Source organism: Peromyscus maniculatus, chromosome 5 (assembly GCF_049852395.1).
Source record: "Peromyscus maniculatus bairdii isolate BWxNUB_F1_BW_parent chromosome 5, HU_Pman_BW_mat_3.1, whole genome shotgun sequence".
Lineage (NCBI taxonomy): Eukaryota > Metazoa > Chordata > Mammalia > Rodentia > Cricetidae > Peromyscus > Peromyscus maniculatus.
The window spans coordinates 135,990,784-136,018,002 of record NC_134856.1 but is presented as its reverse complement, the minus strand read 5'-3'; the positions used below and the strand labels follow the sequence as shown (position 1 = coordinate 136,018,002).

At 46.3% G+C, this 27,219-nt stretch overlaps 1 protein-coding gene across 5 annotated transcripts; it reads right to left on the bottom strand.

Moving 5' to 3' along the window:
- Nucleotides 1-1,280: 1,280 nt before the first annotated feature.
- Nucleotides 1,281-27,216, bottom strand: Znf346 (zinc finger protein 346). Of its 5 annotated transcripts, none has more exons than XM_042278521.2 (7): nucleotides 26,999-27,215; nucleotides 19,407-19,510; nucleotides 18,801-18,893; nucleotides 16,983-17,124; nucleotides 10,561-10,794; nucleotides 6,332-6,425; nucleotides 1,281-3,971 (listed from the first exon to the last, which is right to left on the bottom strand). In XM_042278521.2, the coding sequence occupies exons 1-7, from the start codon at nucleotides 27,207-27,209 to the stop codon at nucleotides 3,884-3,886; spliced, it is 966 nt and encodes a 321-aa protein (XP_042134455.1). In that variant the 5' UTR covers nucleotides 27,210-27,215; the 3' UTR covers nucleotides 1,281-3,883. The 5 variants fall into 5 exon arrangements, with proteins under 5 accessions (XP_042134455.1, XP_015851199.2, XP_042134456.1 ...); XM_015995713.3 differs by having other exon boundaries at nucleotides 16,983-17,127; nucleotides 26,999-27,214; XM_042278522.2 differs by having other exon boundaries at nucleotides 10,561-10,746; nucleotides 26,999-27,214.
- Between the last annotated feature and the right edge of the window lie 3 nt (nucleotides 27,217-27,219).

Below are 27,219 nucleotides of genomic sequence, written 5' to 3'. Positions count from 1 at the left end.
AAGAGATCAGAGCTAAGAGCCTTACCCGCCTGCTGCAGCTAGCCTCTTCAGCTAAGAGACCTCTCCGAAAGAGACCTACTTCCTGTCTGTTTCTTTATATAGACTTTCTGTTCTGCCTTCTCATTGGTTGTAAACCCAACGACATGACTGCCTCGTCACTGCCTAGCTGAACAGACCTCCAGGTCTTCCATGGTTGGTATTGAGATTAAAGGCATGTCTCTGATGCTGGCTGTATCCTTGAACACAGAGATCTACCTAGCTCTGCCTACCAAGTGCTGGGATTAAAGGCGTGCACCACCAATGCCCAGCTCTAATAGCTCTGATCCCTGGGCAACTTTATTTATTAACATACAATTAAAATCACATATCAGTACAAATAAAATATCACCATAACTATCCTATTCTCTTTGGCGTTAAATCAAACACTAAGGTCCTGGGGTTGGTGTACCCTGCCCAGCAAAACAAGGAGTGCCTTCCACCTAGTGGCCAGCATGGGTCACTGCATGCCAAAGCTGGCCCATTTTCATAATGGTTTTGATGTTTCTAGACTTAAAGCATTTATGGACAGTGCTAAGAATGGATGTATGGGTTTGCTCTATAGTTCAGGCTTGGCACAGGCAGAGGCTTTGAGGTAGGTACTGTTTCATATTGGGGGGTGGAATGAGGGCTAACTAACCAAGATCACAGAGCTTTATGGGGGCAGATCTGGCATCTGAGCCCTGGCTGCCCGATTCCAGAGCTTGAGTTCTCTGAATTGCTCTACACTGCCTCTCCAGGGCCCATGCCTATGTGAGACCTTCCTGGGTCACTAGAACCATGGGGAAGCCCTCTCTGAGGCTTGCCTGCTGTGTGTGGACCTGTGCACTGATACCTGACATCATTCCAGGCTATTGAATCCCACATATGGTCTTACAAAGAATGCTGAAAACAGGCTGTCTATTGTGACTCAGGCTTTTAAATCCCAGCACTCAGGAAGCAGAGGCAGGTGGATGTCTGTGAATTTGAGGCCAGTCTGGTCTACACAAGTTCCAGAACAGCCAGAGCTATGTAGACTTTTTTTTTTAATGCTGGAAGTAGAGTGCCCTATATTAGAAGACTGGGCCCTGAGTCCACCTTCCTGGTTGCCATCGAAAATCCAACTTTAAAGACTGATAACAATTAGCACAGACAAGAAATGGGACCACTGGGGCCTTTACATACTGAACAGGGGAACATCAGAACCACTGTGGCTAAAAACTGTGCATCCCATCATCCCCCTTGTGAGTGAAGGATCGCACACGGAATGACAGCAGCTTTATTTGGGATGATCCTCAGTGAGAAACAACCTTCAACGGTAGAAAGGCTCGGCTGTGACCGACTCAAATAAAGGATTACTAGACAGCATTAAAAAAGGAACTTCTCACCAGGTGGTGGTGGCACACACCTTTAATCCCAGCACTAGGTAGGCAGAGACAGGCGATCTCTGAGTTTGAGGCCAGCCTGGTCTACAGATCAAGTTCCAGGACAGTCTGTACTACATAATGACACCCTGTCCCCCTCTCCAAGGAAAAAAACAAAACAAAAAGAACTTCTCATATACACAATAACACGGATGAAAGTGGATGTAAGAGCACATTCCAGATCTAGGGAGGTAGAGGCAGGAGGATCAGCAGCTCAAGGCTAGTCTTCTACACGACAAGTTTGAGACCAGCCTGGATAAATGAAACAAACTAGAAAATAAAACCTCAAAACATATAGACCAGATGTTCATTTCTCAGCCTGTTCACATTCCAGGCTTGTAGTGCTTGCACGCTGGGCATTCCCATGTGCCTCCAGAGGACAAGAGCCGGCTCCTTCCAGGGATCCACACCAGCAGTGCTGGACAGGCAGCTGGCGGGGACTCCTGCATCTAGACAGAGGTCTCACGAAACGAGGGCTCGCGCTGGTCAGCCCATCTGTGACCTTACCCTTCACCTCCTTACCTAGTAATCTTGACGAATTCTGACACACTGGGCTGCACAGAATTCTGGGAAAACTTCTGAGGTGGCCTATACTCGGAAAGTGGAAAGCTGAGAACCTATTCTAGGAGCCAAGAAGAGCTTCTCGTAGCTGGCTAGGGGCAGGTGCCCAGAACAGTAAGCTGCAGGGAACCGGGGCTGAGACTGCTTGGTCTGGCCCATCTACATCAGTTTCTAAGGCATAGCACTCCTTCCCGTCATTTCCAAATCACAGAAAAGGCTCTTCCAAGGACCGGAAAGCCTATGAGAAGCTCTGTGAAAACTCCTCTAGCTCTTTAATCTGAACAGGAAGAGGACACCTGTCCTTAACCACTCATATGTTCAGAATTTAAGACACAGCATCCTGGACATGAGGTTGGTAGAGATCTACCCTGTAGGAATGACCCTGGAGAAAGCCTTAAAGATACAGCTTTCATTGGCCTCCCTGCAGTCCTCCACTCAGTAGCTAGAATGACTATTTCAAGAATAAATCAGATTCCAAAGCTTAGATTCTCTCAAGACCTCTAAGAGGCCTATGTGAAAGATGAAGGTGTCTGGGTCAATGAACTCGGCTGGGTTTAGGCACCAGGGAGACTTTTCTTGGGGTAAGATCATTACTGAGGACCCTGGGGGTTCTGACTGTGTGTGGGACACTATAGCAGTATCAACATGGCTGGCTATAAACCCTAGATCTGAAGTTACAGCCTGGCTCACAGAAAAAATTATTTGGATGGTTGAGTGGCCAAAGGTTTAAGTTTAAGCCCAGCCCCCATTCCTATACGGCACCCAATTGCATTAACAAGTGAAGCTTTTTTACCTCCATGACAAGGAGCCTTAGGGATACTTTCTAGAATCCTTGCTCCAGTTATGTGAAAAAAATCCACTCCCAGTGGATTCTGAGGTCACAAAACAGCAGTAGGAAAAACTCTCAGTTCAGGGCCTAGGGCCCTTTCCTCACACCAGTTTTCCAGCCCTCCTTCCTGGGTCCCCCAAATCTCCTCGAGGATGACAGGGGAAGGACAGCATCACAGCAACCGGGGTGGGACAGTCTACTACACAAGGGCACAGAACTAATACCAAGTAGCCTTTCAGTAGGCTGGCGGGAGGCAGTTTGACTTCAAGGGCACAGAATCCTCAAGGAACATAGCAGGCGGGAGACTTTCTCACATGACCCTGGGTCAGAGCATCTCTGACAAAGGACAAAGGCTTCCTTTGGTGCTTCCCATGATCCCACTGGGCACTCAGGTCTCCTCAGGCTCCTAGCTACTGCAGATGCCCACTAGCACCATTTGGGAGCTGGAGAGATGGCAGCAGAGATGGCAGTGCCTTCAGGATGACGTGTGTGTGTGTGTGTGTGTGTGTGTGTGTGTGTGTCTGTGCACGCGCGTGTTCATGTGTTCCAGAAGACTTCACAGTTGGCAGGGTCTACACCAGGCAAGTCTGCGCATCTGAAGGTGGGAACGACACATTAGCTCCACTCTGGTCTACTGTATCTGCTGCCCTGCAAAGTCTTCAGGAAAAGAGGCAGTTTCCCAGGCATTCCTGGAGCCCAGAGATGGTGCTCTCCTTCATCTGCAGGGACTTGCTCCAGACTGACCTCGAAAGGACAGACACTGGGACTGCAGGACATACGCCCAGAGGGGCCAGAAAGGCTAACCTCTAAACCACCACCTCAGGTCTTCTTGAGAGCCCCGTCTCCTCTCCCATGACCTGCAGGACCACACTAAAGAGGAGGGCAGGAGGCGCTTCATCCTGGCCCAGTCAGAGGCTGTCTGCAGCCCAATTTGGCCTCATGCCTCCATATTCTTCTGCTATTAGATAGGAGGACGAGGGAGCCAAGGGCTGCGCAGTCACCGGGAACTGGCTGTGGCTGCCCCAGCAAGGCTCGGCGGGCAGAAACACCTTCTCTAGTCTTCCGCCACACTTGAGTCCTTCGGAGGGGGCTGCGTCTGCACTGGTGTCTGGCTCACGGGTGACACCACTGTTCTGGGGGACCTGCAATTTGAGAAGAACAAAGGCACAGGGTGAGTGTGTGGCATGCCTGTAACAGTAGGCTCGGTAGCTGCTCTAATGGCAGTGTGGCTCTCCTCATGCTGGAACAATGAGCAGGGTGGCTTTCCTTTTACTGAGGGCCACTGAATGCTAGGCTATTGTCCCATTTCAACCTCATGTCAATTCTGCATGGCAAAGAGCAGCACCCTCATTTTATGTATGAAGCTGAACTTCAGAAAGCTTAAACAACTGGCTTAAAATGTTCCTTTAGAAATTTGTGAGATTTAGGGTCCACAAAGGACAGAAAACATGATTTCTTATGTCTGTCCCCGAGTTTGGCTTATTCTGCTTAATATGATGATCTTGAGTTGCATTTACTTTCAACAAACATAATTCCTTGTGTGTGTGTGTGTGCGCGTGCGTGCGTGCGTGCGTGTGTGTGTGCGCGCGTGTGCGCGCGCGCGCGCGCGCGCGCGCGCGTGTGTGTGTGTGTGTGTGTGTGTGTGTGTGTGTGTGTGTGTAAGCACATGTACTGCTCTTACAGAAGACCCACATCTGGTGGGCTCACCAATGACTGTAACTCAAATTCCAGGGGACTGGATACCTTCTTAATAGTGTGCTCACAAGTGAAAATATAATAAAAATTTTTTTTCCCCCAAGACAGGATTTCTGTATGCAGCCCCGGCCATCCTGGAACTTGCTCTGGAGACCAGGCTGGGCTTGAGCTCACAGAAATCCACCTGCCTCTGCCTCCCAGCTGCTGGAATTAAAGGTGTGTGCCATCACCGCCCAGCAAGCAAGTTGATCTTCACAGCAAACTTATTGATAGCGACACCTCGAGGGTCGCCTCTGATCCTTACAGAGCCTTGTTAAGTGAGGCAGGCTACTGAGCTCCATGTGGCAGCAGGAGAGCAAGGTGAACGGTTGGCAGCCACCAGGATGTGGAACTGACCCAGGCAGTCACTCCACCTGGCTGCGGCTAGGTGAAGGAGGTGCTCTCCTGGAGCCCTCCCCGAGGATCGAATGAAACTCAATTGTTCAATAGCTGTAGTTTCACAGAAATAGTCGAGACTGAAATTACCCAAGGTCACAACAGTAAACAAGCAAAAACCAAAACCAGTGCCAGCCACCTTCCCTTCCTTCCTGGTCAGCCTGGGAGCTCCTGGAGGCAAGCACACCGAGGACCCCTGAATGTCAGATCCACCCACAGAACACTCCAACTTCCCTAATGCTGGACCCAGTCCCCGTTCTACAGAGTAAAAAGTCTAAGCTCAGGACTTGAAATCCCACCAATCTCCACTCTGGAAATCTCACCTGGAAAGCCCCCCCCTCCCCCAAGAAACACTACATAAACCCTGACTTCTGCTCAGTCCTCTGCTGCTTCTCGCCTGAGCAGAGGCAGCCACCCTCCTGGGGTTTCTCCTCCCAATAAATCTCTCGTGTGAGGTTTATTGTGTGGTGTGACTCTGTGGTACTCACTCCTTCATTCCCAACCCCTGGGATACCTTTCCCTTCAGAGCTGCAGCACTTCAGTTAGTCCAGGCTGGCCTGGATCTTGCTAGGTAGCCCATGCTGGCTTCACATTCTCAATCTTTCTCTTCAGCTTCCCAAATCCCGGGACTGCAGGGGTGTGTCACTGTGTGTGGATACACTACCAATTTCAAGGGTGAGTGGCTCCGAAGTTCTGGCTGGCTCCAGGCTGTCTACGGACAACGCCCGATACTGAGCTGCTCAAGTGTGTTGGAACACTGAGAACAAGGTTGGCACTCACTAATTCCCTTGTGAGGGCTGTCATAGCCTCTCTGTGACAGGATCTCATGCATCTCAGGCTGAGTTTGCTAGTATTTGAGGATAATCTTGACCTCCTAAGTGCTGGGATTACAGGTGTGCACTACCACACCCACACCACAATTTTTATTGGCAGATTATCTGCTTTGTTCTTGCTATCAGATTGTAAAGTTGTGAGAGCAGGGCTGGGTCTGCTGTGGCCAGAACTTGGGTGTTTTACCACGTTTGACAGTCAGCTGTAGAGGGAGCTGCTGCACAGACTGCTGATTGAAAAGGGGGCCTCAGAGCAGTGGGGGAAAATCATGTTTCCCTACTCAGGCTGCTACAGGCCAAGAAATCCAGGCACTCTTGGGAAACCACAAAGGAAATCATCTGTACATCTCTACGGAACCTTTCAGCCTAGTCCGTCCCCATGCTAGAGGAGAGCTGAGGGAAGAAACCCAGGGGACACTGCCTGTTAACTGATTTATCTTCTGCTGACTGAGAAAAGGCTCTTGTATTCCATTTAAGCGGGGAACTACCTGACTGAGAAACCCCAGACTCCTGCTGAAGACTCTTCAAAGGATGTTACTCACTGGTTCTTGTGTTTGAAGCCACTGACGTGAGCTTGGTACTGTTCTATGGAGTTCAGCACTATCTTACACGTCTTGCAGGGGTAGCCCTTCCCAGCTGAAACACACATCAAAATGAAGAGTTAGTTATCCAGCAGGAAGGATCTGGAGGAATGCTGCTTTGCACAGAGCACACAAAAGACCTTCTGAAGACGGTGGGTGGAGCTGAGAGGTCCTGGGTGCTCTGGAGGCACGGACTGTAACACTGTACCTCCTTAGTCTCATCAAGCAAGCCCAATTCCTAGTTCCAGCAAACACCAGACTAGACTGTAACTGAGTAAACAAAGAAGGACAGAGTATGAGCTGATGAGATGGCTTAGTGGGTAAAGAAGCTTGCATGCAAGCCTGAAGACCTGGGTTCAATCCTCATGACCCACAAGGTAGGAGGGCAGATCTGACTCCTCCAAGTTCTCCTTTGACGTCTCCATGAGTACCACAGCATGTGTGTGCACGACAGCATGTGTGTGCCCCACCCTTCACAAAATAAGTAGATCTTATAACAATAAAGAACCACAGAACAGAGGTGACCTTTGCTTTACCTAGTGGCCTCTTTAAGGGCACCCTTCACCGAGAGATCTCTTGGAAGGCCCACTCGCCTCAGGATTGCCGTGACAGTAATTAAGGAGTGCAGCTGCTATGAAGGTCAACCTGTCTTTTTATACTGGGATGCAGACGCCCTGCCTCACAACCAGGGCTGCTCCAGTGACACAGTGGCCTTTTGCCACATGGCTCCAGCAGTGAGTCAGGACAAAGAGGTCAGACTGGAACCCTGGCTCTGTTGCATGTAACGTCGTGAAAACCTTCTCCTTCCAATGCTTCTTTTCACAACCATAAACCAATTAATTATACTACTCTATACTTATAATACTTAGGATAAAATAGCTATGTCTTGGGTTACTGTTAGTATCAGCCTCAAAAGGTTAAAATGATTTTTTAAAAATTTAATTTATGTGCATGTGTTTGCCTGCTTGTATGTAATGTGTGCAGGTGCCTAAGATGCCAGAAGAGGGAGTCACATCCTCTGGAGCTGGAGTTATAGGTGGTTGTGAGCCACCTGATATACCCACTTTGAGACCAGCAAGTGGTGTGAACTGCTGAGCCATCTCTCTAGTGCTAATTTTTAAAATTTTATTTTTGAAATGAGGTCTCACTACATTATGTAGCTCTGGCTGGCCTTAAAGACATGGTGATTACACTGTCTTAGTCTCTTGAGTGCTGGGATTATAGGTATGCATCACCATGCCAGGCCACAATGTCTACCATAGGTCATGTATTTCTTCTGAGATAGTATCTTAGGCTAGCTAGGCTTCAACTTGTTCCTCCAGTCTCACCTCCCAAGTGCCAAGATTATAAGCATGTACTATCTATCATACTTGCTTATTCTGCATACCTTATAATGCTCTCATGAGAATCATAACATATATATATATATATATATATATATATATATATATATATATATATATATATGGAACAGACACAGAGCTAGAAAGGGCAAACCAATGGCCCATTATGTGAAGGGTGGACTTATTTTTGCATGCCGGGTGCTAGTTGTCATAGGACAAGCAGCACACATACAACTGGAAAGCCCCTCCTGGACATAGCTAAAGCTGGCTTTGAATTCCTCATCATCCTGCTTACATCTTCCAAGTGCTGGGATTACAGGGGAAGTCATTTTTGGGTCTCATGTAACTCAGCGGACCTCCAATTCTCTATGCAGTCAAGGATGACCTTTGACTCCTGACCTTCCTCCTTCACCTTTCAAGTCCTGGATTCTGAGGAGTGCTGCCATGCCTGGTTCACTTTGCTGGAGGTTTGGAAAATCTGCAATGCCTCAAGTTTTGCTTTCTTTCTCAAGGCTACCTTTGTTGCTGGAGGTCATGTGCGACATCATACACACTTAGGGTAGTTCTCTATTCTTATGAAGAATGTCACTGGCATCTGGATAGGAATTACCCCAAATCCACAAATGACTTATAGTATGGTTATTTTATATTAATTCTGCCACCACAGGACACACCCCCATTTTAGCAATGGTGGTGCCTGTTTGCCTGTTTGTTTTTTAGGAGAGGGTCTTGCCATGGAGTCCAGGCTTACCTGAAGATCAGTAAGAGTGTAGCTTAGACAGGCCTTGAACTTGAGGCAATTCTCCTGCCTCAGGCTCACATGTGTACTGTCCTATTCAGTCTTCAATTTTATTTATTTAGTTTTTGTGTGTACTTTGAGCCCACGCATGCTTGTGGAATTCAGAGGTTGACACGAGGTATCTTTCTCTATTGTTCTTATTGAGACTGATTCTCTCATTGAACTCAGAAATTACTAACTGGATAGAATGGCTGGTGAGTTAGCTCCAGGGACCACCTGTCTGCTCTGCTGGCGCTATGGTACAGATGTGCACCACCACACCCAGCTTCCATGTGGTTCCGGAGTCCTTCTGCTTATGGTGCAGGCACTTTACCAACTGAACCATCTCCCAGCTCCCTTTTCAAAAGCTTTTGATTACTTTAATAATTTTCATTGAAGTCAACATTTACTTCCTTAATTTTTTTATAGTCATTAGGAGATTGTTTTTCTGTGTCTTTCTTAGCAATTTTGTTATTGGTGTATGAAAAGCTGATTTTTAATATTTATCATATAATGATATCTTACTGAACCTGTCTGTTAGGGCTCTGAGACTGGGTCTTGCTAATGTAGTTCAGGTTGGCCTTGAACTATTTCTACAGCACAGGTTGGCTTGGGACTCACTATCACCTTGCCCCAAATTACAAACAAATGCCACCACTTTTTTTTCCTTTTTTCTTTTCTTTTCTTCTCTTTTCTTGTGTGTGTGTGTGTTGAGACAAGACTCAATATGCAACTCAGGATAGGCTTGGACTCACTATTTTTCTGCCTTAGCCTTGTGAGTGCTGGGATTAGGCAGCGGCCACCTCACTCAGCCACTGACCCGAACTAACACACTGCTTAGGCAAGTTTCATGGGGACAACTGAAACACACAGCACTCACTGTTCTCGCTGATTCACAGCAAACGCCCTGGGCAGGAGCAAAAGACAACTAGACTGAGGTGGATCATCTTCTCACCCGACTGAGAGTCTAATTCTCATTGAGATCAGATTCCTTCCAGATCCCTTACAATAATTTCCTTGGTACACTGTAAATAGTCCTCCTACATTGAAATTTTTTCTATGTCAAGTAGACCATGCTACAAAAATGTCCAGATGAGTTACAATATGTTTAAAGTTAAATGTTAAGAAACAAGTAAAGGCTGGGTATACACTCGGGGCAGAGCACTGGAGAAAAGAAAAGAAAGGCCATCTTCCCATTCCACAGTGAAGGACACTCATTTGATGACAACATTAAGGGGAAGTGGGACGACGCAGTAGGTAAAGGTACTTGCTTAGGGGCCCTGAAGCCTTCGTTACAGAGATCACAGGCGGATCAGTTTACCCGCCTGTGGAAATGCCACTTTTGGTCCAGGATGACTTTTTTCATGGATTGTTTTCTCATAATGCACATGTCTAGTTAAATGTGCTGAAGTTATTCTGGATGCACACACGTTTACATGGGCTGGGTACAGTATTGTGTGGGCCCTGTGCTGTGGCCTCTGACCCAGGGGGCCTTCTGGAGAATGGTTTCCTGTGGGCAGCGAAGGGAGGGAGACTGGTCCGTTCTGGCTGCTGCAGCCTCAGCCAATGCGCTTCTGGGGGAGAAGAGAGCCAGCGCTCACACACCCAGCTTCTTAAGATGCTGCTGTGACGGAGCTTATGCCAAGCATGGAGGCACAGCCCTGTAATCTAGCAGCTGAGAGTGGAGGCAGGACAGTCAGGAGCTTGTCATCCTTGGATACACACAATTTAAGGCCAGCATGGGCTCAGGACACAAAACAAATCCTAAACCCCTAACCCAACAAAAGCAGCCCTGCCCTGAGCTCAGACTGGCAGGCTATACTCACAACAAGAACAATGACCTTGCTTCCACTTATTTATTAATTGCTTATGTGTCTGTATATAGGTATACATATGCATACTCCTGATCCTCCAGTCTCTGACTTCCAAGTGCTGGGATTACAGGTATGCACTATTGTGCCATGCTGATGTGCTTTAGAGGATGCAGGACGCAGCACACATTGGGTAGTCCAGGGAGCTCCAGTGCTCAGTCCCTGGTCCAGCTCTGCATGTGAGCCGGGCCCTCTTACCTGGGAAGTCAGAGACGGCAGGGTCCGCCAGCCGCCCGTAGTGTGCCATGAGTTTGAGCTTAGTCTCCTGTTTCCTGTGTCTCTTGCCCATATAGTGTTGTTGAGCCATGGCAGGGTCGTTGAAAGTTGAATGGCAGAGGCTGCAGAACTTGTCTGGGTCTAGCATCTCTCTGTTCTGGTGCAAGGCTAAGGTGAAGGCCACAAGGAAAGGATTTGTAAGGTGTTTCGACAGAGCTGTGGTGAGAGAGTTCAAACAGAAACAATGAAAACACAACCCAGAAGGTGCCAGGCTTTTGAGTATGCTTGAGGTGGAAGAAAGGTGGTGTCACCCATCACACTTGGAGATGGGGCACTGCCCGTAAGAGTCATACCATAAATGCCTTCTCTAATTGGGAAAGGTGGCAAGATCTGAGCGAGCGCAATGAACAAGTGATTGTTTGCCAGCTCTAGGAACATGAGCCCCAGTGTTTGCACACAGCTCTGACTTGTGCTGTCCAGTTGCCTAATTGGGACAGACCAAGCAAACATTCTTGCAGACTCTCTAGCTCTCAGAATTTCTTGGAATATCAAAGTGAGTTGGATAAGAAGTGTGAACATTTCATTTCCATCCTTAAAATACTGCAGTTATAGAGCTAAAGCAGACATTCAAGCTCTGAGTCTATACAGAGCCAGGCAACCAGATTAAAAACTACTTTTATTATGTATGTATGTATGTACATATGTATGTATGTATGTATGTATTTATTTTGAGAAAGGGTCTCACTACATAGCTATGTAGCTCTTTGGCTGGCCTAAGATTCAGGATGTAATCCAGGCTGGGATTGAAGTGTGAGCCACCACACCTGGCAGAGATGCCTGTTAGACTACACTAAAGTCTCGGCAATGTGAGGGGAGGGAACAGTGGCACTAACAATTACCCATTATATATGTGTGTGTGTGTGTGTGTGTGTGTGTGTGTGTGTGTGTGTGTGTGTGTATGTATGTATATGTATGTATGTGTAATACATATATATATGTATGTACACACACACACACATATATATGCACTTTCCCTCTGGGGTCTTAGAAGTATTCCAATGAAGTAGGTATCATTTTGTCAGATTACAGAGAACACTGAGCTTTGACAGTGAAAATGACTTGCTCAAGATCACCAAGTCAGTGAGAGCACCCTAAACTGTGTGACCCTGGAGCCATCATCTTTTGCCAGGCTCAAGAGTACAGCAAGTAGGTCTGAAGGCTCCCACTGATGCATTCATCATCCGAAAACATTCCTGATCTGCTCAAAGAATTCAATGAGTCAGGGGCTAAAGAGTAGGTTCAGGTTAAGAATGTCTATGGTTCTTCCAGAGGATCTGAGCTCAATTCACAGCACCCTTGTCAGGGGACTCACAAAGCCTTTATCCAATTGTTCTGGCCTATGCAGTTAAATGTACACACATGTACATACATGTACACACACACACACACACACACACACACACACACACACACACACACACTTTTAAAAATAGAAATGAATCTTTTCTTAAAAAAAGAAATCAGCAAATCAGAGTCTGGTATGGACATATGTGTGAGCCTCTCATAGTCAACATGGGATGTTGAAAGTAGGTCATATGTGGAAGCTCAGATTACTCAAGGTCAGAGAATCTGAACTTGCTTTACCCAGCAGGGCTGCATAATGGGATGATTTGGCTGAGGGCGTGGTTACCAGGTGTTTTGAAGGGTCTACACTTGGCTGTACGGTGTGCTCTGATCTTGAAAGGGGGAGGTCTTTTGCCTCTCCCCTGGGTAGTGTTTAAAAGACCCTTTGCTATAAACTTCGAGGGACTGGGTACTGACCCAGGGCCCTCCCAAAGCTATCCTGTGTCTCTGTCTTTCTCATGGTCTCTATCATTTCCTCTCCCGCAGGAACCCTTGGACAGGTCAGAGCTGGATTCTAGCGGACTCAAACAGCCATGTAGATGCCTTTTCAAAGTAAATGCTATGGATGTGTGTATACGTGTTTGTGCAGTCACAGATGTGTATGTATGTGTGTGTGTGTGTGTGCGCGCGCGCACGTGCATGTCAGAGTGCATGTGTGGAGGAGGTCAGAGGACAACTTTGTGATTCCGTTCTTTCCTTTCATCTCCATGTGGGCTCTGAGAGTCAGACTCAGGCCCCCAGGGCTGTGTGGCAAGCACTGTGACCCACTGAGTCATCTTGATGGCCCAAGGTTATTCTTTAAAACCTACTAGAGGGTGGGGCTGGAGAGATGGCTCAGTGGTTAAGAGCACTGTCTGCTCTTTCAAAGGACCTGGCCCCCACATGGTGGTACCAGCACCTCCATGGTGGCTCTCAACCAGTTACAACTCCAGTCTTAGAGATCTGATGCCCTCCTCTGTGGGCACTACACGCACATGGTGCACAGACATATAGGCAGGCAAAACATGCACATACATAAAAATAAATAAATGTTGTTACAAAACATACTAGAAGGAAGTAGTATAGTGAGCTGTAAAGCTGGAGGAGCTGTTTAATGGACATCCAAAGCAGCAAGAGCTAGTGTTTTCTCTCAAGAAATACCTGAGATATGCAAAGTGTGCTCTCCAGGGACGTCTACTGTATTTTTATAACAGAGAAAAGGGAGAGAAGAATGTAAAGACTCAACATTAGAAGGACCACCGAGTGGTTTGTATGATTGCTAAGATACCTACAAGAAGTTTGCAATAACCTGGGGGAATTTTTTATATCAAAGACTTTCTTTTAATTGCATGTGCCTAGGTGTGGTAAGTGCACATGAGAGCAGTGCCCATGGACGCCTGAGGTGATGGAGCTCTCTGGAGCTGGAGTTACCAGGAGTTCTGAGCCACCACACATGGCTGCTGGGAACCAAACTCAGGACCTCTGCAAGAGTAGAATATACTCTAACTGCTGAGCCATCTCTCCAGCCCCCAACACAAGGAAATGTTATACTACATGAAGCAATATATAAGGAAGCTGAATATATTATACAATATGGTCGTGTCAATGTTGAAAGATTTTTGTGGGCCGGGTGGTGGCACATGCCTTTAATCCCAGCACCTGGCAGGCAGAGGCAGGTGGATCTCTGGGTTTGAGGCCAGCTGGGTCTACAGAGCGAGTTTCAGGACAGGCTCCAAAGCTATACAGAGAAACCCTGTCTCGAAAAACAAAACTACTAAACCAAACCAAACCAAAACCAAACCAAAACAAAATTTGTGTAATCTACATAAATATAATGGCATTTAAAAATGTCACCTAGACATACACACGTATACATGACAGCATGTCATGTAGCATATAGATATATCTGTCTGCTTATTCTTTTGAGTCAGGGTCTCACTCTGTAACCCAGGTTGGCCTAGAACTTATTTGTAGCCAAGAATGGCTTCAAACTCAGCAATTCTCCTGTCTCAGGCTCTCAGGTGCAAAGATAAGCAGGAGCCACTGTTCACAGTGCTCTCCTTAGAAGCAGGACTTGGGTGGCCTTTTCCTTGCTTCTTTCAATGTTTTGCATGTTGAACTGGAATTATTCATGTATGTGCATCATTTTAAGAGAAACAGAAAATGATGTATTCTATGCTTATAATTATAAGCACATATACATGGAGTCAACCTGGATGAACATAAAACAAATATAATACAAACATGTGATGTATTGTGTCCTCCAAAATATTGTGCACTCTAATAAAGTTTATCAGAGGATCAGAGGAAAAAGCCAGCAACTATATTAAACATAGAGTCAGGCAATGGTAGCACAGACCTTACTCTTATCACTGGGAGGCAGGGATCCATCTGGATCTCTGTGCATTCAAGGCCACACTGGGAACACACGCCTTGAATTCCAACACTAGTTAACCATAAAGATCTGGAGGTCTCTGTAGACAGACAGGAAGTGACAGAGCTGGGCAGGAAGAGGAAGTGATGTAGCTGGGCTGAGAGGGAGTGAAATGCAGAACAGAAAAGCATAAAGGCGTGGATATACAGGAGGTAGGTCTCTTTGGCCGGCTTCTTTCTGCTTTTCTAATCTCTCAGCTTTTTACCCCAATATCTGGCTCTGGGCTTTTATTAATAAGACCGTTTAGCACTTTGTCCTACACAAATAGATATACGCATACACATGGTACGCAAGGTTATAAGGGCAACCTAGAAGGTTAACAGCACTTTGAATGGTAAAATTATGCACATTCCTTTCAATTTATCTCTATTTTGTACAGCATGCATGTTTCACTTTTATATTAGACAAATGTTTAAGTTCAGGAATAGAGTTATAATAAACTCATAAGTAATATGAACATATGCTTAAACTATTAGGCTAAATGAAAAGTAACAGCAGAATACAAATGGTGGATGCACTAATTGCAATCCACATTTTCATGTGGCAAAGGCTGAAAGTCAAAGTGGAAAATAATTTCCTGCTTAGAATAGAAGTATTGGGAGAAGGAATGTTCCACAGAACATTACAAATTCTGTTCTTAAGATAATTTTCCTTGGTGCCAGGCGGTGGTGGCACACGCCTTTAATCCCAGCACTCGGGAGGCAGAGCCAGGTAGAGTTCTGTGAGTTCAAGGCCAGCCTGGTCTACAGAGCGAGATCCAGGACAGGCACCAAAACTACACAGAGGAACCCTGTCTCGAAAAACCAAAAAAAAAAAAGATAATTTTCCTTGGCCTAATGCTTAAACATTGTGGTGCTATTGTTGTTACCAGCTCTCACTTTATAGACAAAAATCAGTCACTCTTCATCTAAGTTAACAAATCAACCATAAACAAGGTCAATGGCATGCTCTAGAACAGAGGTTCTCAACTTGTAGGTCTCGACCCCTTGTGTGTGTGGCAGGAGGGGGGGCACATGACACGAATGACCCTTTCACAGAAAGGTCAAAGACCTTTAGAAAACACAGATATTTACGTTATGATTAATAATAGTAGCAAAATTACAGTTATGAATTAGCAACAAAATTTTACGGCTGGGGATCACCACAACAGGAGGTGTTAAAGGGTCATAGCATTAGGAAGGCTGAGAACCACTGCTCTAGATGTGGTTTCCTGGTCAACGGTTGCATTTTATGAGGGGATTTCATTCACTGGCTTCTCTTGTTGACAACAATAATAACAACAGTTGTTGTTTAGTGAGTGTTCTAGCCTAGATTTGGGGGGGGAAGGGCAGTGTTTGCCTCTTATTTTTTGGGTGCCACATAGGCTAGGCTGGTCTCAAGCTTGTAGCCAAAGAGTGCACTCAACTCCTGATCCTCCTGCCTCCACTTCTCAAGTGCTAGGATTTGAGGTGTTGCCATTACACCTGGCTGTCACATGCTCTGCAGCAGATAGTGATGACACTTTATGGGTGTACAAATGCAGGCCCAAACGGTAAGTAAACGCGCCAGGACTTAGGTCTGTGCTGTTCTGACTTCAGAGTCTATATTCTACTGTTGCATACCGCGGGCAACTAGATTTGGGTATGGCTCAAGGGTATAATTATGAGTAGATTTTTCTAAAATACCATTGTCTTGTTTCAATGGTGCAGTAAAGCAAAAAGGATCAGAAGTTCTATCTATAGTGTGGTTTTGGTCCACAACAGAGTGCACGCGACACCAGACACACAGACACACAGGCACACACAGAGAGAGGGGGAGATCAAAGGTCTCCCACTTTTGACTAATTGCAGTTAGCCTAAGTTAAAAACCTCAGAATTCAAGAAGAAAGTGAAGGCCAGCTGGAGGTGACAGGATAAGGAGGTCACCTGTGCTGGGGAGTGGTTCAGGGCCGCTGCAAACACTTGGTGGGCAACACTAGAGTGTGCTGCTCTGAAGGCTAGCCCCCACCTTTACAAGAGGCAGCTTTGTGGGTCAAAGTGAGCACGGCATGACCTGAGCCCATGAGAAAGATGGGGAATTAGCTGTCAACTAGCAACACTTAGCAGTGAGAGCAGTGGGTGTGGGAGAGGCAAGTGACAGAATGCTCACAGTGTGTGTCGGCCTTTGGCACTCCTGAGTCACAATCACTGGTCAGGACAAAAGCTTGGGTTAAGAAGCTTCTACAGAAAATCTGATAGAACACAAAGGGAAATAAAGTGAACCCAAGTCTGAGGCCAATTTTAATGAAGCCGAGTTTCATGTAACTCCCTATGGCAGCTGAGGATGACCATGAACTTCTAATTCTCCTACCTCCACCTCCTGAGTGCTGAGATTACAGGTGTGTACCACATCTGGCTTATGCAAGGCTGACAATGAAAGCCAAACCTTTGTGAACACTAGGGAAGTATTCTACCAGCTGAGTTACATCCCCAACTCTTAAGTGGAGTTTTCAATACTCTTAAGAGCGACCTCTCCATGTCTGAGGCCCCAGTGAGCATTCTGGAAGCACCCGCCATTGGTCCCGAGGGAGGACGGGAGGGTCTCAAAAGCACTTCTCAGAAACCAGTACCTGCCCCCTTAGTGGACTGCTGCTTCAGCTTTAAGTTCTTGGCATGGGTCTTCCCCAGGTAGTGCGACCGTGCCACCACAGGGGAGGAGAAGGTCGTGTTACAGATGGGGCAGCAGTGGTTCTTGTCTTTGCTTCTGCTGCTCTTCTGGGTGGGAGAGAGAACACAGGTCTGATCATGCCATCGCGCATCCAGAAAACCTCCAGTGGTTCCCCTGCCCGGGGGCTGGTGGACAATAAAGACGCCTGCACATGTTAACCCCGACACACCTTAAGCAGAGCCCTCTCCAGATGCTTCATGTCAGGTTCTGTGCATAACTTCCTGTTTTATTTTGTTACTTCCCTGCTTTGCTTTGTTATTCCTACTGTCTAGAATGTTCCTCCTCCATCCTGCCTGGCTTTAGGTCTACTATCAGCCATTCAACGACTTTTACTTTAAAAAAAAAATGACTGAACAATCACCAAGGCCCCTCCTACGTATATGCAGAAAGAATTAGCCTTGCTCCTCATCTGCATGCCTAGAGTCTATCAGATTTCTAGTCTTCGTCACCCTAAACTGACAGCTTAGGAGACTTTCAAGTGCAATGCTGGATGTGAACAGCTTGACTTATCTTTGTTACCTATCCTTGTACCCTGCTGTGTCGAGCACACAGTAAATCACCAGGTTCCAACTACAAAGTGTATTTTAATCTTCCCAAAGTCTGTCTCCTGAATAAGCTGTTTCTTCAGCACTTCTTAACCTTCTAACTGCAGACATTTTGGGGTTAGTAATTCCTAGCTGGTGGTGGGTGCTGTGATCTCATCTAGCCACTCAGTCATCTGAAGAACTGAAGTGCAAAGAGTGAACTGATCATTCCTCTCTGGGTCGAAGCCATAGGGGCAACGAGATGATTTCTGGAAAGGAAGCAAGACCCCTCTAAAGCACTGGCCACTGGAGCGGTCCCTGGAGCAGGAAGGCGGTCTGGAGAGTAACCTCTTATTTACTGAGCATTTACTGGGGACTGAAACTTTACCTCATAACACTAAAGAGGCGAGATCATGTCCACTTTATGAGTGAATTCCAGAGAGGTTAAGTGACTTGCTCAAGGTCACTCACCTAGTAAGAGAAAGAGCCCTGCCCACTAACGTCTATCCCCATGACATATTTAACTTCCATACTTTGAACGTCACAGTACACTCAAGGAATTAGGGCTCGTTTCAGGGTAATTCTTATAGTAATTGTGAGATAAAAATAAATGTAATTGCTTCATCATGAGAGGAGGTATTTATATTCTTTGATTGTTGAGGCCAAATGCTGAAATTCTGTTTTCCCCACAGCTCAGGAAATGAGAGCCTGAGCTTCCCTCGACATCCTCTCTTGCTCTTCTTCAGTCACCTGGTGTAGAACACGACAATGAATGGTCCCATTTACTGAACACTACTGTGTGACGGATTTCGGGGTTGGTGCTATTTTGTAAGTCTGTTCTCAGCTTAGGAAAAGTCCCGAAAGGTAGCTAGCTATAATAGTATTTTTTGTTTGTTTTGAGATAGTCTCTCCTTGTAGCCCAGGCTGGCCTCAAACTTGCTATGTAATAGAAGATAACGTTGAAGTACTGATCTTCCTGCCTCCACATCCAAGTCCTTGGTCACAGGTACACACCACCATGCTCGGAAGTATTCTTGTTTTTAACAGAGGAAGAAATCAAGGCTCTGAATTATAAGACTTGCCCGTTAGACAACAGGGCTGAGATTTGCAGCCAAGTCAGTTTGAATCAAAGCCTGCACTCACACCACACCAACCTGCTTGGGAAGCGAGCAGTCTCAGCAAGGCAGCAGTATTACCTGATCTGAGTCTAGCCTCTTGACGTCCCCCTTTAGTGTCTCCACTCCATGGATTGCTAGGTATCTCTTCACTTTGTTGGCATGTTTTTTGCTCTGCAAGAACCCAGGAGAAAGATCAAAGATAGCCAAATGCTATTCCATAGAGAAGGCAGCCATGACACACCAGACTCCTCCTGACAAAACTTACAAGGATGAGAAGATGAGGGAAGAAGACTCATTTCCTGAGTTGCTATTACGTGCTAGGCCCTTTACCTGCTATTACTTTAACCTTCAACAAGCTATGAGAATACTGTTAGCTTACACATGTAGAAGCTGAGGCCAAGCATGGTGGAATTTCTTGCCTATAAGATGATGTCAGAGAGTTGGATTCAAACTCAGGTATGCATAAAGCCAAAGCTACTTCCTGCTATACCAAGCTGTACAGAACGATCTACATACAATGATCCTGATTTGGATGGGAGCGATGAGATTCACAGAAATTAAGTCAATCTTCAAGTCCCAAGCAAACATACAGGAAGAAGCAGCCTTCACTGTGCAAGACAGGAGAGGAGAGGGCTTGGCACTCAGCCTGGAAGGTAAATACACGGCTCCAACAGAATGGCCTACCTGGTAATGTGCCAGCTTCTGGGACTCAGAAATCAGCATGGCGCAGCAGACTTTACACTGGGTGCTGGTGAAGAGACACTGGTTCTTCTGGATCATGTGCTCCACTACAGAGGGAAGAGAAATCAGGCAAGTTGACAGATGCGACCTCACCAGCACTGTCTCTGATCTATCCCAAACCTAGGCACCGAGTAATGGAATCCACACCAACACATACACAGACCTCTGCTCCTCCTTGCCACTGTGCCATAACTCATGCCATGCTTGCAAACCAACTGCATTACTACTTATCTTACATAGGCCAGTCTTCTTTACCTAGTCACACACTGCTGTTAGGTGAGGTTGTCCCATACTGCCCATGAATTCCTGCCTCAATGGACCCTTCTGCCTCAGTAGACCGTGACTATAGGCCCTTACCACCATGCACTGTAATCTTTTAAAAAGTGCAGCTGAGGACTTCTTATGAAGCAGTGTTAAAAGCAGGATGAAGAGTCATACACCTTTAATGACAGCACTCAAGTGTAGAGGCAGGTAGATCTCTGAGTACAAGGCCAGTCTAGTCTACATAGTAAGGTCCAGGCTGTGCAGGGCTAAATAGTAAGATCCTGTCTCAAACAGCAACATAAACAACAGTTCTAACATAGACTTAAGCATTAGAGGAGAGAGAGCTATTTAGGAAAAGGACAATGCACACTGTGGTGGTTTAAAAGAAAATGGCCCCCAGAAGAAATAGCACTATTAGGAAGTGTGGCCTTGTTGGAGTAGGTGTGGTATTATTAGAGGAAGTGTGTTACTGTAGAGGTGGCTTTGAATTCTCTGTGGTGATATTTTGTGTATGCTCTAACAAATAAAGCTTGCCTGAAGATCAAAGGGAAGAGCCAGCCACTAGTTAGTCATAGAGGCCAGGCAGTGGTGGCACACACCTTTAATCCCAGTACTTGGGAGGCACACACACCTTTAATCCCAGCATTAGGGAGGTTGAGACAGGAATATAAGGCAGGAGGAGAAAGGAGCTCAGCTCTTTCAGGCTGAGGAGTTGGTAGAGGTAAGAAGTCTCCGTAGTGCTGGCTCCTTTAATAATCTTTCAGCATTTACCCTGATATCTGGCTCTGGGTTTTTATTATTAAGACCAATTAGGATTCAGGCTACAAGTCTCATATATGCTCAAGCCACGCCCAGTGAGACAGTCCTCTTCCTGTTGCCTTCTGATCAAGATGGAGCCAGCACCATGTCTATCTGGACGCTGCCATGTTGCACCATGATGATAATGGACTAAACCTCTGAAAATGTAAGCCACCCCAATTAAATATTTTTCCTTTGTAAGAGTGGTCATGGTCATGGTGTCTCTTCATAGCAATAGAAACCCTAACTAAGACACACACCCAAGACATGGATGTGCATTCCTTATTAGATAGTTCTAAAATTGAGTTTAAAAAATTATTTCATGTGCATGAGTATTTTGCTTGCATGCATGTTTGCACACCATGGAGGCCAGAAGAGGGCACTGGACCCAGGGAAATGGGAGTTACAGATAGTTGTGAATTGCCAACTGGGTTCTGGAAATTGAACCTAGATACTTTGTGAGAGAAGTCAGTGCTTTAAACTTCGGGGCCAACTTTCCAGCCCATTATGTAGCCATGGAACTTGCTATATACATCAGGTTGGCCTTGACCTCAGAGAGATCAGCCTGCTTATGCCCCTGAGTGCGGTATTAAAGGCATGAGGCACCACACCTAGCTCTAGCAACCATTCCAAGTAATTTCAGTGTGAAAGCAGCAATCCAATTCCTTCTCACTGTTGGAAGGTAACTTTTCAGCCTAGTGTAAATTGGCCTCCATAGAGGAAGAACACAAGCATGGGTCTGCATTACTGAGAGCCAGCAGAGCCCAGAAAAAGACCCTGATATAGGAAACCTTGAAGCTCTGTATAAAGTCCTAGCTGAATAGAAAGGGTTTCTAGGAAGCTGGCCCAGTCAAAACTTAGTACTTGGCTGTGGAGGTTTTCAGTTTTAGCTATCTTTGAATAACTTCATCTTTATTTTTAAGTTTTTAAACCAGATGTGACCAAATCAAGATGGTTGGACCTGCTGACATCCCTCCCTCTCTACACCTAGGGCCCTGCGAATGTTAGGTAAGCTTTCTACCATTCAGCCCCAGCTCTGAGACAAAACTTGTCTTAGCTCTACTCCCTTTCCCCTGCTCACAAAATGGATGTGTGCCTCTTAATGCTGAGGCCATCACTCGGTGCTCTCCTTCTGAGACAGAGAGAGTCAGACAGACACAGACAGACAGACAGACAGAGACACACACAGAGTCGGGGGAGGAGAGGAAAGTGTCTTGGTTGCTGATTTAGCTGCAGGAAAGACATCACTCTTCATGCTGCTGCTTTCTCTGCAAGCGGCATCTCATTGCACTTTGTATCAATCACTGCTGAGAAATCATCCATGACTTCTCTGTAAAACTTCCACATCTTTACAGTGTTCCGAGACTTTGTTTTGGGGGATTTCACTCTGGCTACCCTCATATGGCCGTGAGAATTCTTTAGTCTGTCGGCGGGCAGTGTGGTGCTCTCTCAGAGTTACTCCCAACTGCCACTGTCAGGCGAGGTTCTCGAAGTCTGTGAGGTGGACATCCTGACCTTTGGCCTTCTCTGTACTTTTCTCTCTTCTGGTCTCTTTGGGGCCAGGTGGGAGGAGGAGAAAGTGCAGCTGTTTTCTGGGTATTTTTTTTTAAGCTTTATTTTTACTATTTCTAATGTGTGTCTGTGAGAATGTTCATGTGAGTACAGGTACCCTTAGCAGCCAAGAGCCACTTGATGTGGGTGCTGGTAACCAAATTCCCATCCTCTGGAAGAGCAAGACAGCTCTTAACTACTGAGGCATCTCTCCAGCTCCAAGTGCAACTATTTTGATACAAAATATCAACAAAAGTCTTTTGAAACAATGATTTAGTCCCTTAAAAAATTAAATAAACTGGCTTATCGAGATACCTGCATGGCCATATGTAAGGTGGCATAATTTCCCATAGCTAAGCTATGAAGTTAGCTAAATGAATGAATATAGAAAATGTGGGACTGGGGCTTAAGAGATGGCTCAGTAGTTAAGGGCACTCACTGCTCTTCCGAAGGTCCTGAATTCAAGTCCCAGAACCCACATGGCAGCTCACAACTGTCTGATGCCCTCTTCTGGTGTGCAGATGTACATGCACACAAAGTACCCAAATACATAAAAGACATAAATAAATCTTTAAAAACAGAAAGAAAAGGTGGGACTGATGAAATGGCTCAGGAAGCAAAGGCACTTCCCGCCAAACACGACCACCTGACTTTGATTCCTAGAATCCCCTTGACAAAAGGAGAGAACCCTGCAGGTTGTCCTCTCACTGCCACACAGTGTGCATTCACAACTAAAACAAAGTGAAGAGAACACAGAAGACATGGCACATTGACCCAACCGGACATTACACAGCCACAAAGGACAAGAAGTCTGTCATTGCAGCGGCAAAGAACAACAAGCACCCCGTGTTCTCTCCCACGGCAGACGCTAATGATGCTTCCAAAGGCACCGTTCCTAAGACAAGCACGAGACGGGGAGGCGGCTCAGCGGGTTAAGACGCTTGCTACCAAGGCTGATCTGAACTCGGGTTCAATCCCCGGGTTCCACACGGAGAAGGGAAGAACTGACCACGACAAATTGTCCTCTACCTCCACATGAGTGCTATGGCACCCGAGAGCCCACACATATAGATACATCTGACAAAAAAATAAATAAATAAATAAATAAATAAAGAAGATAGCCAGGCAGGGTGGTGCATGCCTTTAATCTTAGCATTTCTATGAGTCTGAGGCCTGAGCTAGAGTTCCAGGTCAGCCAGTGCAACATAGTGAAACACCCCAAAGAAGACAATCTTTTTTTTTTTTTTTTTTTTTTTTTTTGAGATAAAAGTTTCTCTGTGTAGCCCAGGCTGGCCTCAAACTCACAGAGCTCCGCCTGCCTCTGCCTCCCAAGTCCTGGGATTAATGACAATCTTAACAAAACAAAATGAAACAAGAAATGAAGACAAGTCTCAAAGAAAACATATGTGGATATATCTGAACTATAGGATTTGCACCCAGAATATAAAATGTCTTATAATTCAGTAATAAAAGAAATAGCCAAGTTACAACATGAGCAACAATGTGACTAGATAGTTCACTACAATATACAAATGAGTAATAAGTGAAATGGTGCTCACTGTCACCAATATTTAGAAAACTCAGAAAACAGCTGGTGTGGTGGCACATGCTTTGAATCCCAGCACCGGAGAGGTAGAGGCAGGTGGATCTCTGTGAGTTTGAGGTCAACCTGGACTACACAGAGAGCTCCAGGACAGCCAGGGCTACATAATATAGAGACTCTGTTTCAAAAACAAAACCAAACAAAAGGTAAAACAATAAACAAGGGGGAGAACATAAAGAACTAAAGCTCAAGCCTCAAATAAAGAAATGGAAATTGAAGAAGCCATTTTGGAAAGATTTGACAGTTCCTCAAAATGTTAAAGTTACAGTTACCATTTTAGCTTAGCAAATCCACTCCAGGAAGAGACCTCTGAGAAAGAAAATGGATGCCCAAACAAAACCTCTGCATAATCCCTCAGCAGAATCACTGATAAGAGGGACAGTCAGGTAGAGGTGCTTGCTTCACGTGCCTTACAACCCACCTGGTTCAATCCCCTGCTCCCACCGTGGAGAAAGAGACCTCCACCAAACACCATGGCATACATGAGCCTGTACACACACACACACACACACACACACACACACACACACACACACAGAGTAAAGATTTTCTCATTGGGCATGATAGTGTACACCATTATTAGTCCTGGCATTCAGGAAGCCAAGGTCGGAGGTACTGGTGAAATTATTAAGGCCACTCCACGTAGTTAAAAGGGAGGTTTATTTAGTGGGGTAACTTACAAATGAAGTGATAGGTAGGTTGCAGGGTCTGGGAAAGACATAACGCAGTCCAGTGGTGTTTACCTCCAGCGTCTAGGGTCCAGGAACCAAGAGAGGCGGTGCATCCTGATCTCGGGTCTTCAGAGTCCCCTCTCTGTCTCTGTCTCTCTCTCGGCCCCGCCTTGTAGGTGTGACAGTGACCGAAGCCTCAATGGGGGTTGGAACTTCCAGATCAAAGCTGGAATGGCTACCTACTACACGGAGGATTACTGTAGTTTTGAGGTCATCCTATCTACACAGTGAGCTCTATGCCAGCCAAGGCTAGATAATGAGGGCCCCCTCCAAAAGAATTTCTCAGAAGAGGTCCAAACCAGACACCTATATTCCAAATAGCAAATGTACAAGCAAATATAATATCCCATACAGAAGAGGGTTTTTTTTTTAATTTTATTTAATTTTTTAAATTTTATGTTCATTGGTGTTCTGACGGCATGTATGTCTGTGTGAGGGTATCAGAAGCCCTGGCACTGGAGTTACTGACAGTTGTGAACTGCCATATGGGTGCTGGGAATTGAACCCAGGGCCTCTGCAAGAGCAGCCAGTGCTCTTAACCTTAACCTCCGAGCCATTTCTCCAGTCCCAGCAGAGTTCTATTTAGCAACAAAAAGGAACACACACTGTGACTTGGCTGAGCCCCAAAAACACGCAGAGAGAAGCTAAACACAAAAGACTAAACGATTCTGTTTGTACGAGAGGCTGAGGAAGGCCAATCTGTGGTGACAGAGAACACTAGTGGTTACCTGGGGCAGGTGTGAGAAAGCAGAGATGGATACCACCTGTGATGATGGAAATCTTCTAAAACTGGATTGTGGTTATGACTACATAAGTCTCTACTTTTACTGAGAATCTCTGACTAGGGGCTGGTGAGATGGTTGGCTGGGTAAGTGAACTTGCCATTAAGCCTAAGAGCCAGAGTTTGATCCTCAGGACCCACATGGTGGAAGGAGAGAACCAACTCCTGTAAGTTGTTCTTTGACCTCCATATACACACCATGGTACATGTGTGGGCATGCATACCACACACTCTCTAAATAAATGTAAGAAAATAAATAAATCATTGAGTTGGGGGCTGCAGAGACGGCTAGCTATTAAGGGCATGTGTTGCTCATCTAGAGGACCCGAGTTTGGTTCATAGCACCCATGTTGGCTCACAACTGTCTGTAGCCCCAGTTCCAAGGAATTCAATACATCTGTATGTACTCTGACATGGATACACACCTATCCATAATTAAAATAAAAGACATATTTAAATCATTGAGTGGTACAGCTGTAATGGTTGAATTTATGATATATAAATTATAATAAAGTGGGTAGAATGTAAATGCTGCAGGTATGTGAGACTAGAAAAGTGACGACAGGGAAATGAACTGGGTTATATGTATTATATAGCTCATGCATATATAAGCGAATAGTTCATTAAGCAGCTGCTGTGTTCACTGCTTCAAAGTCCAGGGCACGCTCTTCCCATCTCCAAGGCCACTTCGTTTTTGTGTATCCTCAATTCTGAGACGTCCCTCACCAGTTAGGAGCAGTTACTGCTTTTGTAGAAAACCAGGGTTCAGTTCCCAACACCCAAATGGTAGTTCATAATGGCCTGCAACTCCAGTTGATGTGATGCCCTTTTCTGGCCTCCTTGGGTACCTGGCGCGATCAGGCAAAAGCTCATCACATAAAATTAAAAAGAAATCTTTTAGCTCAGCAAGCAAACCAACTGTACAGAAATCCAGTTTCTCTACAGAGACCTGATTAGCACAGAAACCCAGATACAGTTCTCGTACATTTGGGTTAGCATTAAGTAGCTAGCTCTGGAAAGGTCTGTGAAAGAGGCGGACTCTTCCTGTTCTCGTCTCCCTTCTTACCCACCCGGTTTGGGTCAAACAAAGCCATCTGTTAACTTCAGCTCAGAAGTGAACCCCAGCTGCACTCTTCTCCACAATTTTGCATCAAGTGTGAGATGAAGCAGCTCCTGGATCTCCTCTTTGGCAACAGGCACATGGAAACATGGTATTGCAGGGTATGGTATTGCAAGCCAGTAATGCCAGCACTAAGGAGGCTGAGGTAAGTTCAAGGCTAGCCAGGTCTACCAAGAAAGAAATATGGCAATCCAGGACATAGTCATCAAGCTCAGGAGGAAGCTGGGATTCAGGTAAACCTTCCAAAGCTCAGACCTGTCACAGGGCAGGAGGCCCGCCACGAGTTTGTGAGGAGTCGCAATAAATAAATAAAAATAAAGTAAATTGAATAAAGCCATTCCTATCAGTCAGAACTGTAGGGCTTTGTGAGGGAAGGGAAGCAATGTGGAGATGTGGAATTAAGCGCAGACAGGAATGGTAGTTGGCTCGGCTACGGGTCAGGCTGGGAAAGTCTTGTGGATCTCCAAGAGGACAAGACCTGGAATTTGGGGGAACCTGCCCTCGGGGGGATGGGAAAGGAGGGCGGAAATATTCCGCAGGGTGGCGAGTTTCGAGGTTCTGCACTCTTCCCGAGAGCGAGTTTGGAGTTCCGGGACGTCGTGCAGAGGCCGGCCCGCGCCAGGGCAGGGACCGGCGGCAGGCCGTCCCGCCTCCGTCCAGCCGCGATCACCGAGCCCCCCGACTCACCTTCCTCCCTCCCCGCCGGCTGCGCCCCGGACACAGCTTCCAACAGGCGGCGCGCCCTCTCGTGGTCGAAGCGCACTCCGTCCGGTTCCCGACCCTCCTGCTCCTCGGAGCTGTTGCACGGTCCGGCCCCTCCAGGGTCCGCAGCCTCCGCAGCACTAGGCGTAGGACACTCCATCTTTCCCGCAAGCCTCGCCGTTGAAGAGCTGCGCATGCGCCCGCGG

Coding starts and splice junctions, on each gene's coding strand:
- Znf346 (XM_015995713.3), bottom strand. CDS start 27,209: ATGCGCAGCTCTTCAACGGCGAGGCTTGCGGGAAAGATGGAGTGTCCT. Junction 18,894..19,406: donor AGAAGCTGGCACATTACCAG/GTAGGCCATTCT, acceptor GGGTTCTTGCAG/AGCAAAAAACATGCCAACAA. Junction 17,128..18,800: donor AGAGGCTAGACTCAGATCAG/GTAATACTGCTG, acceptor TCTCCCACCCAG/AAGAGCAGCAGAAGCAAAGA.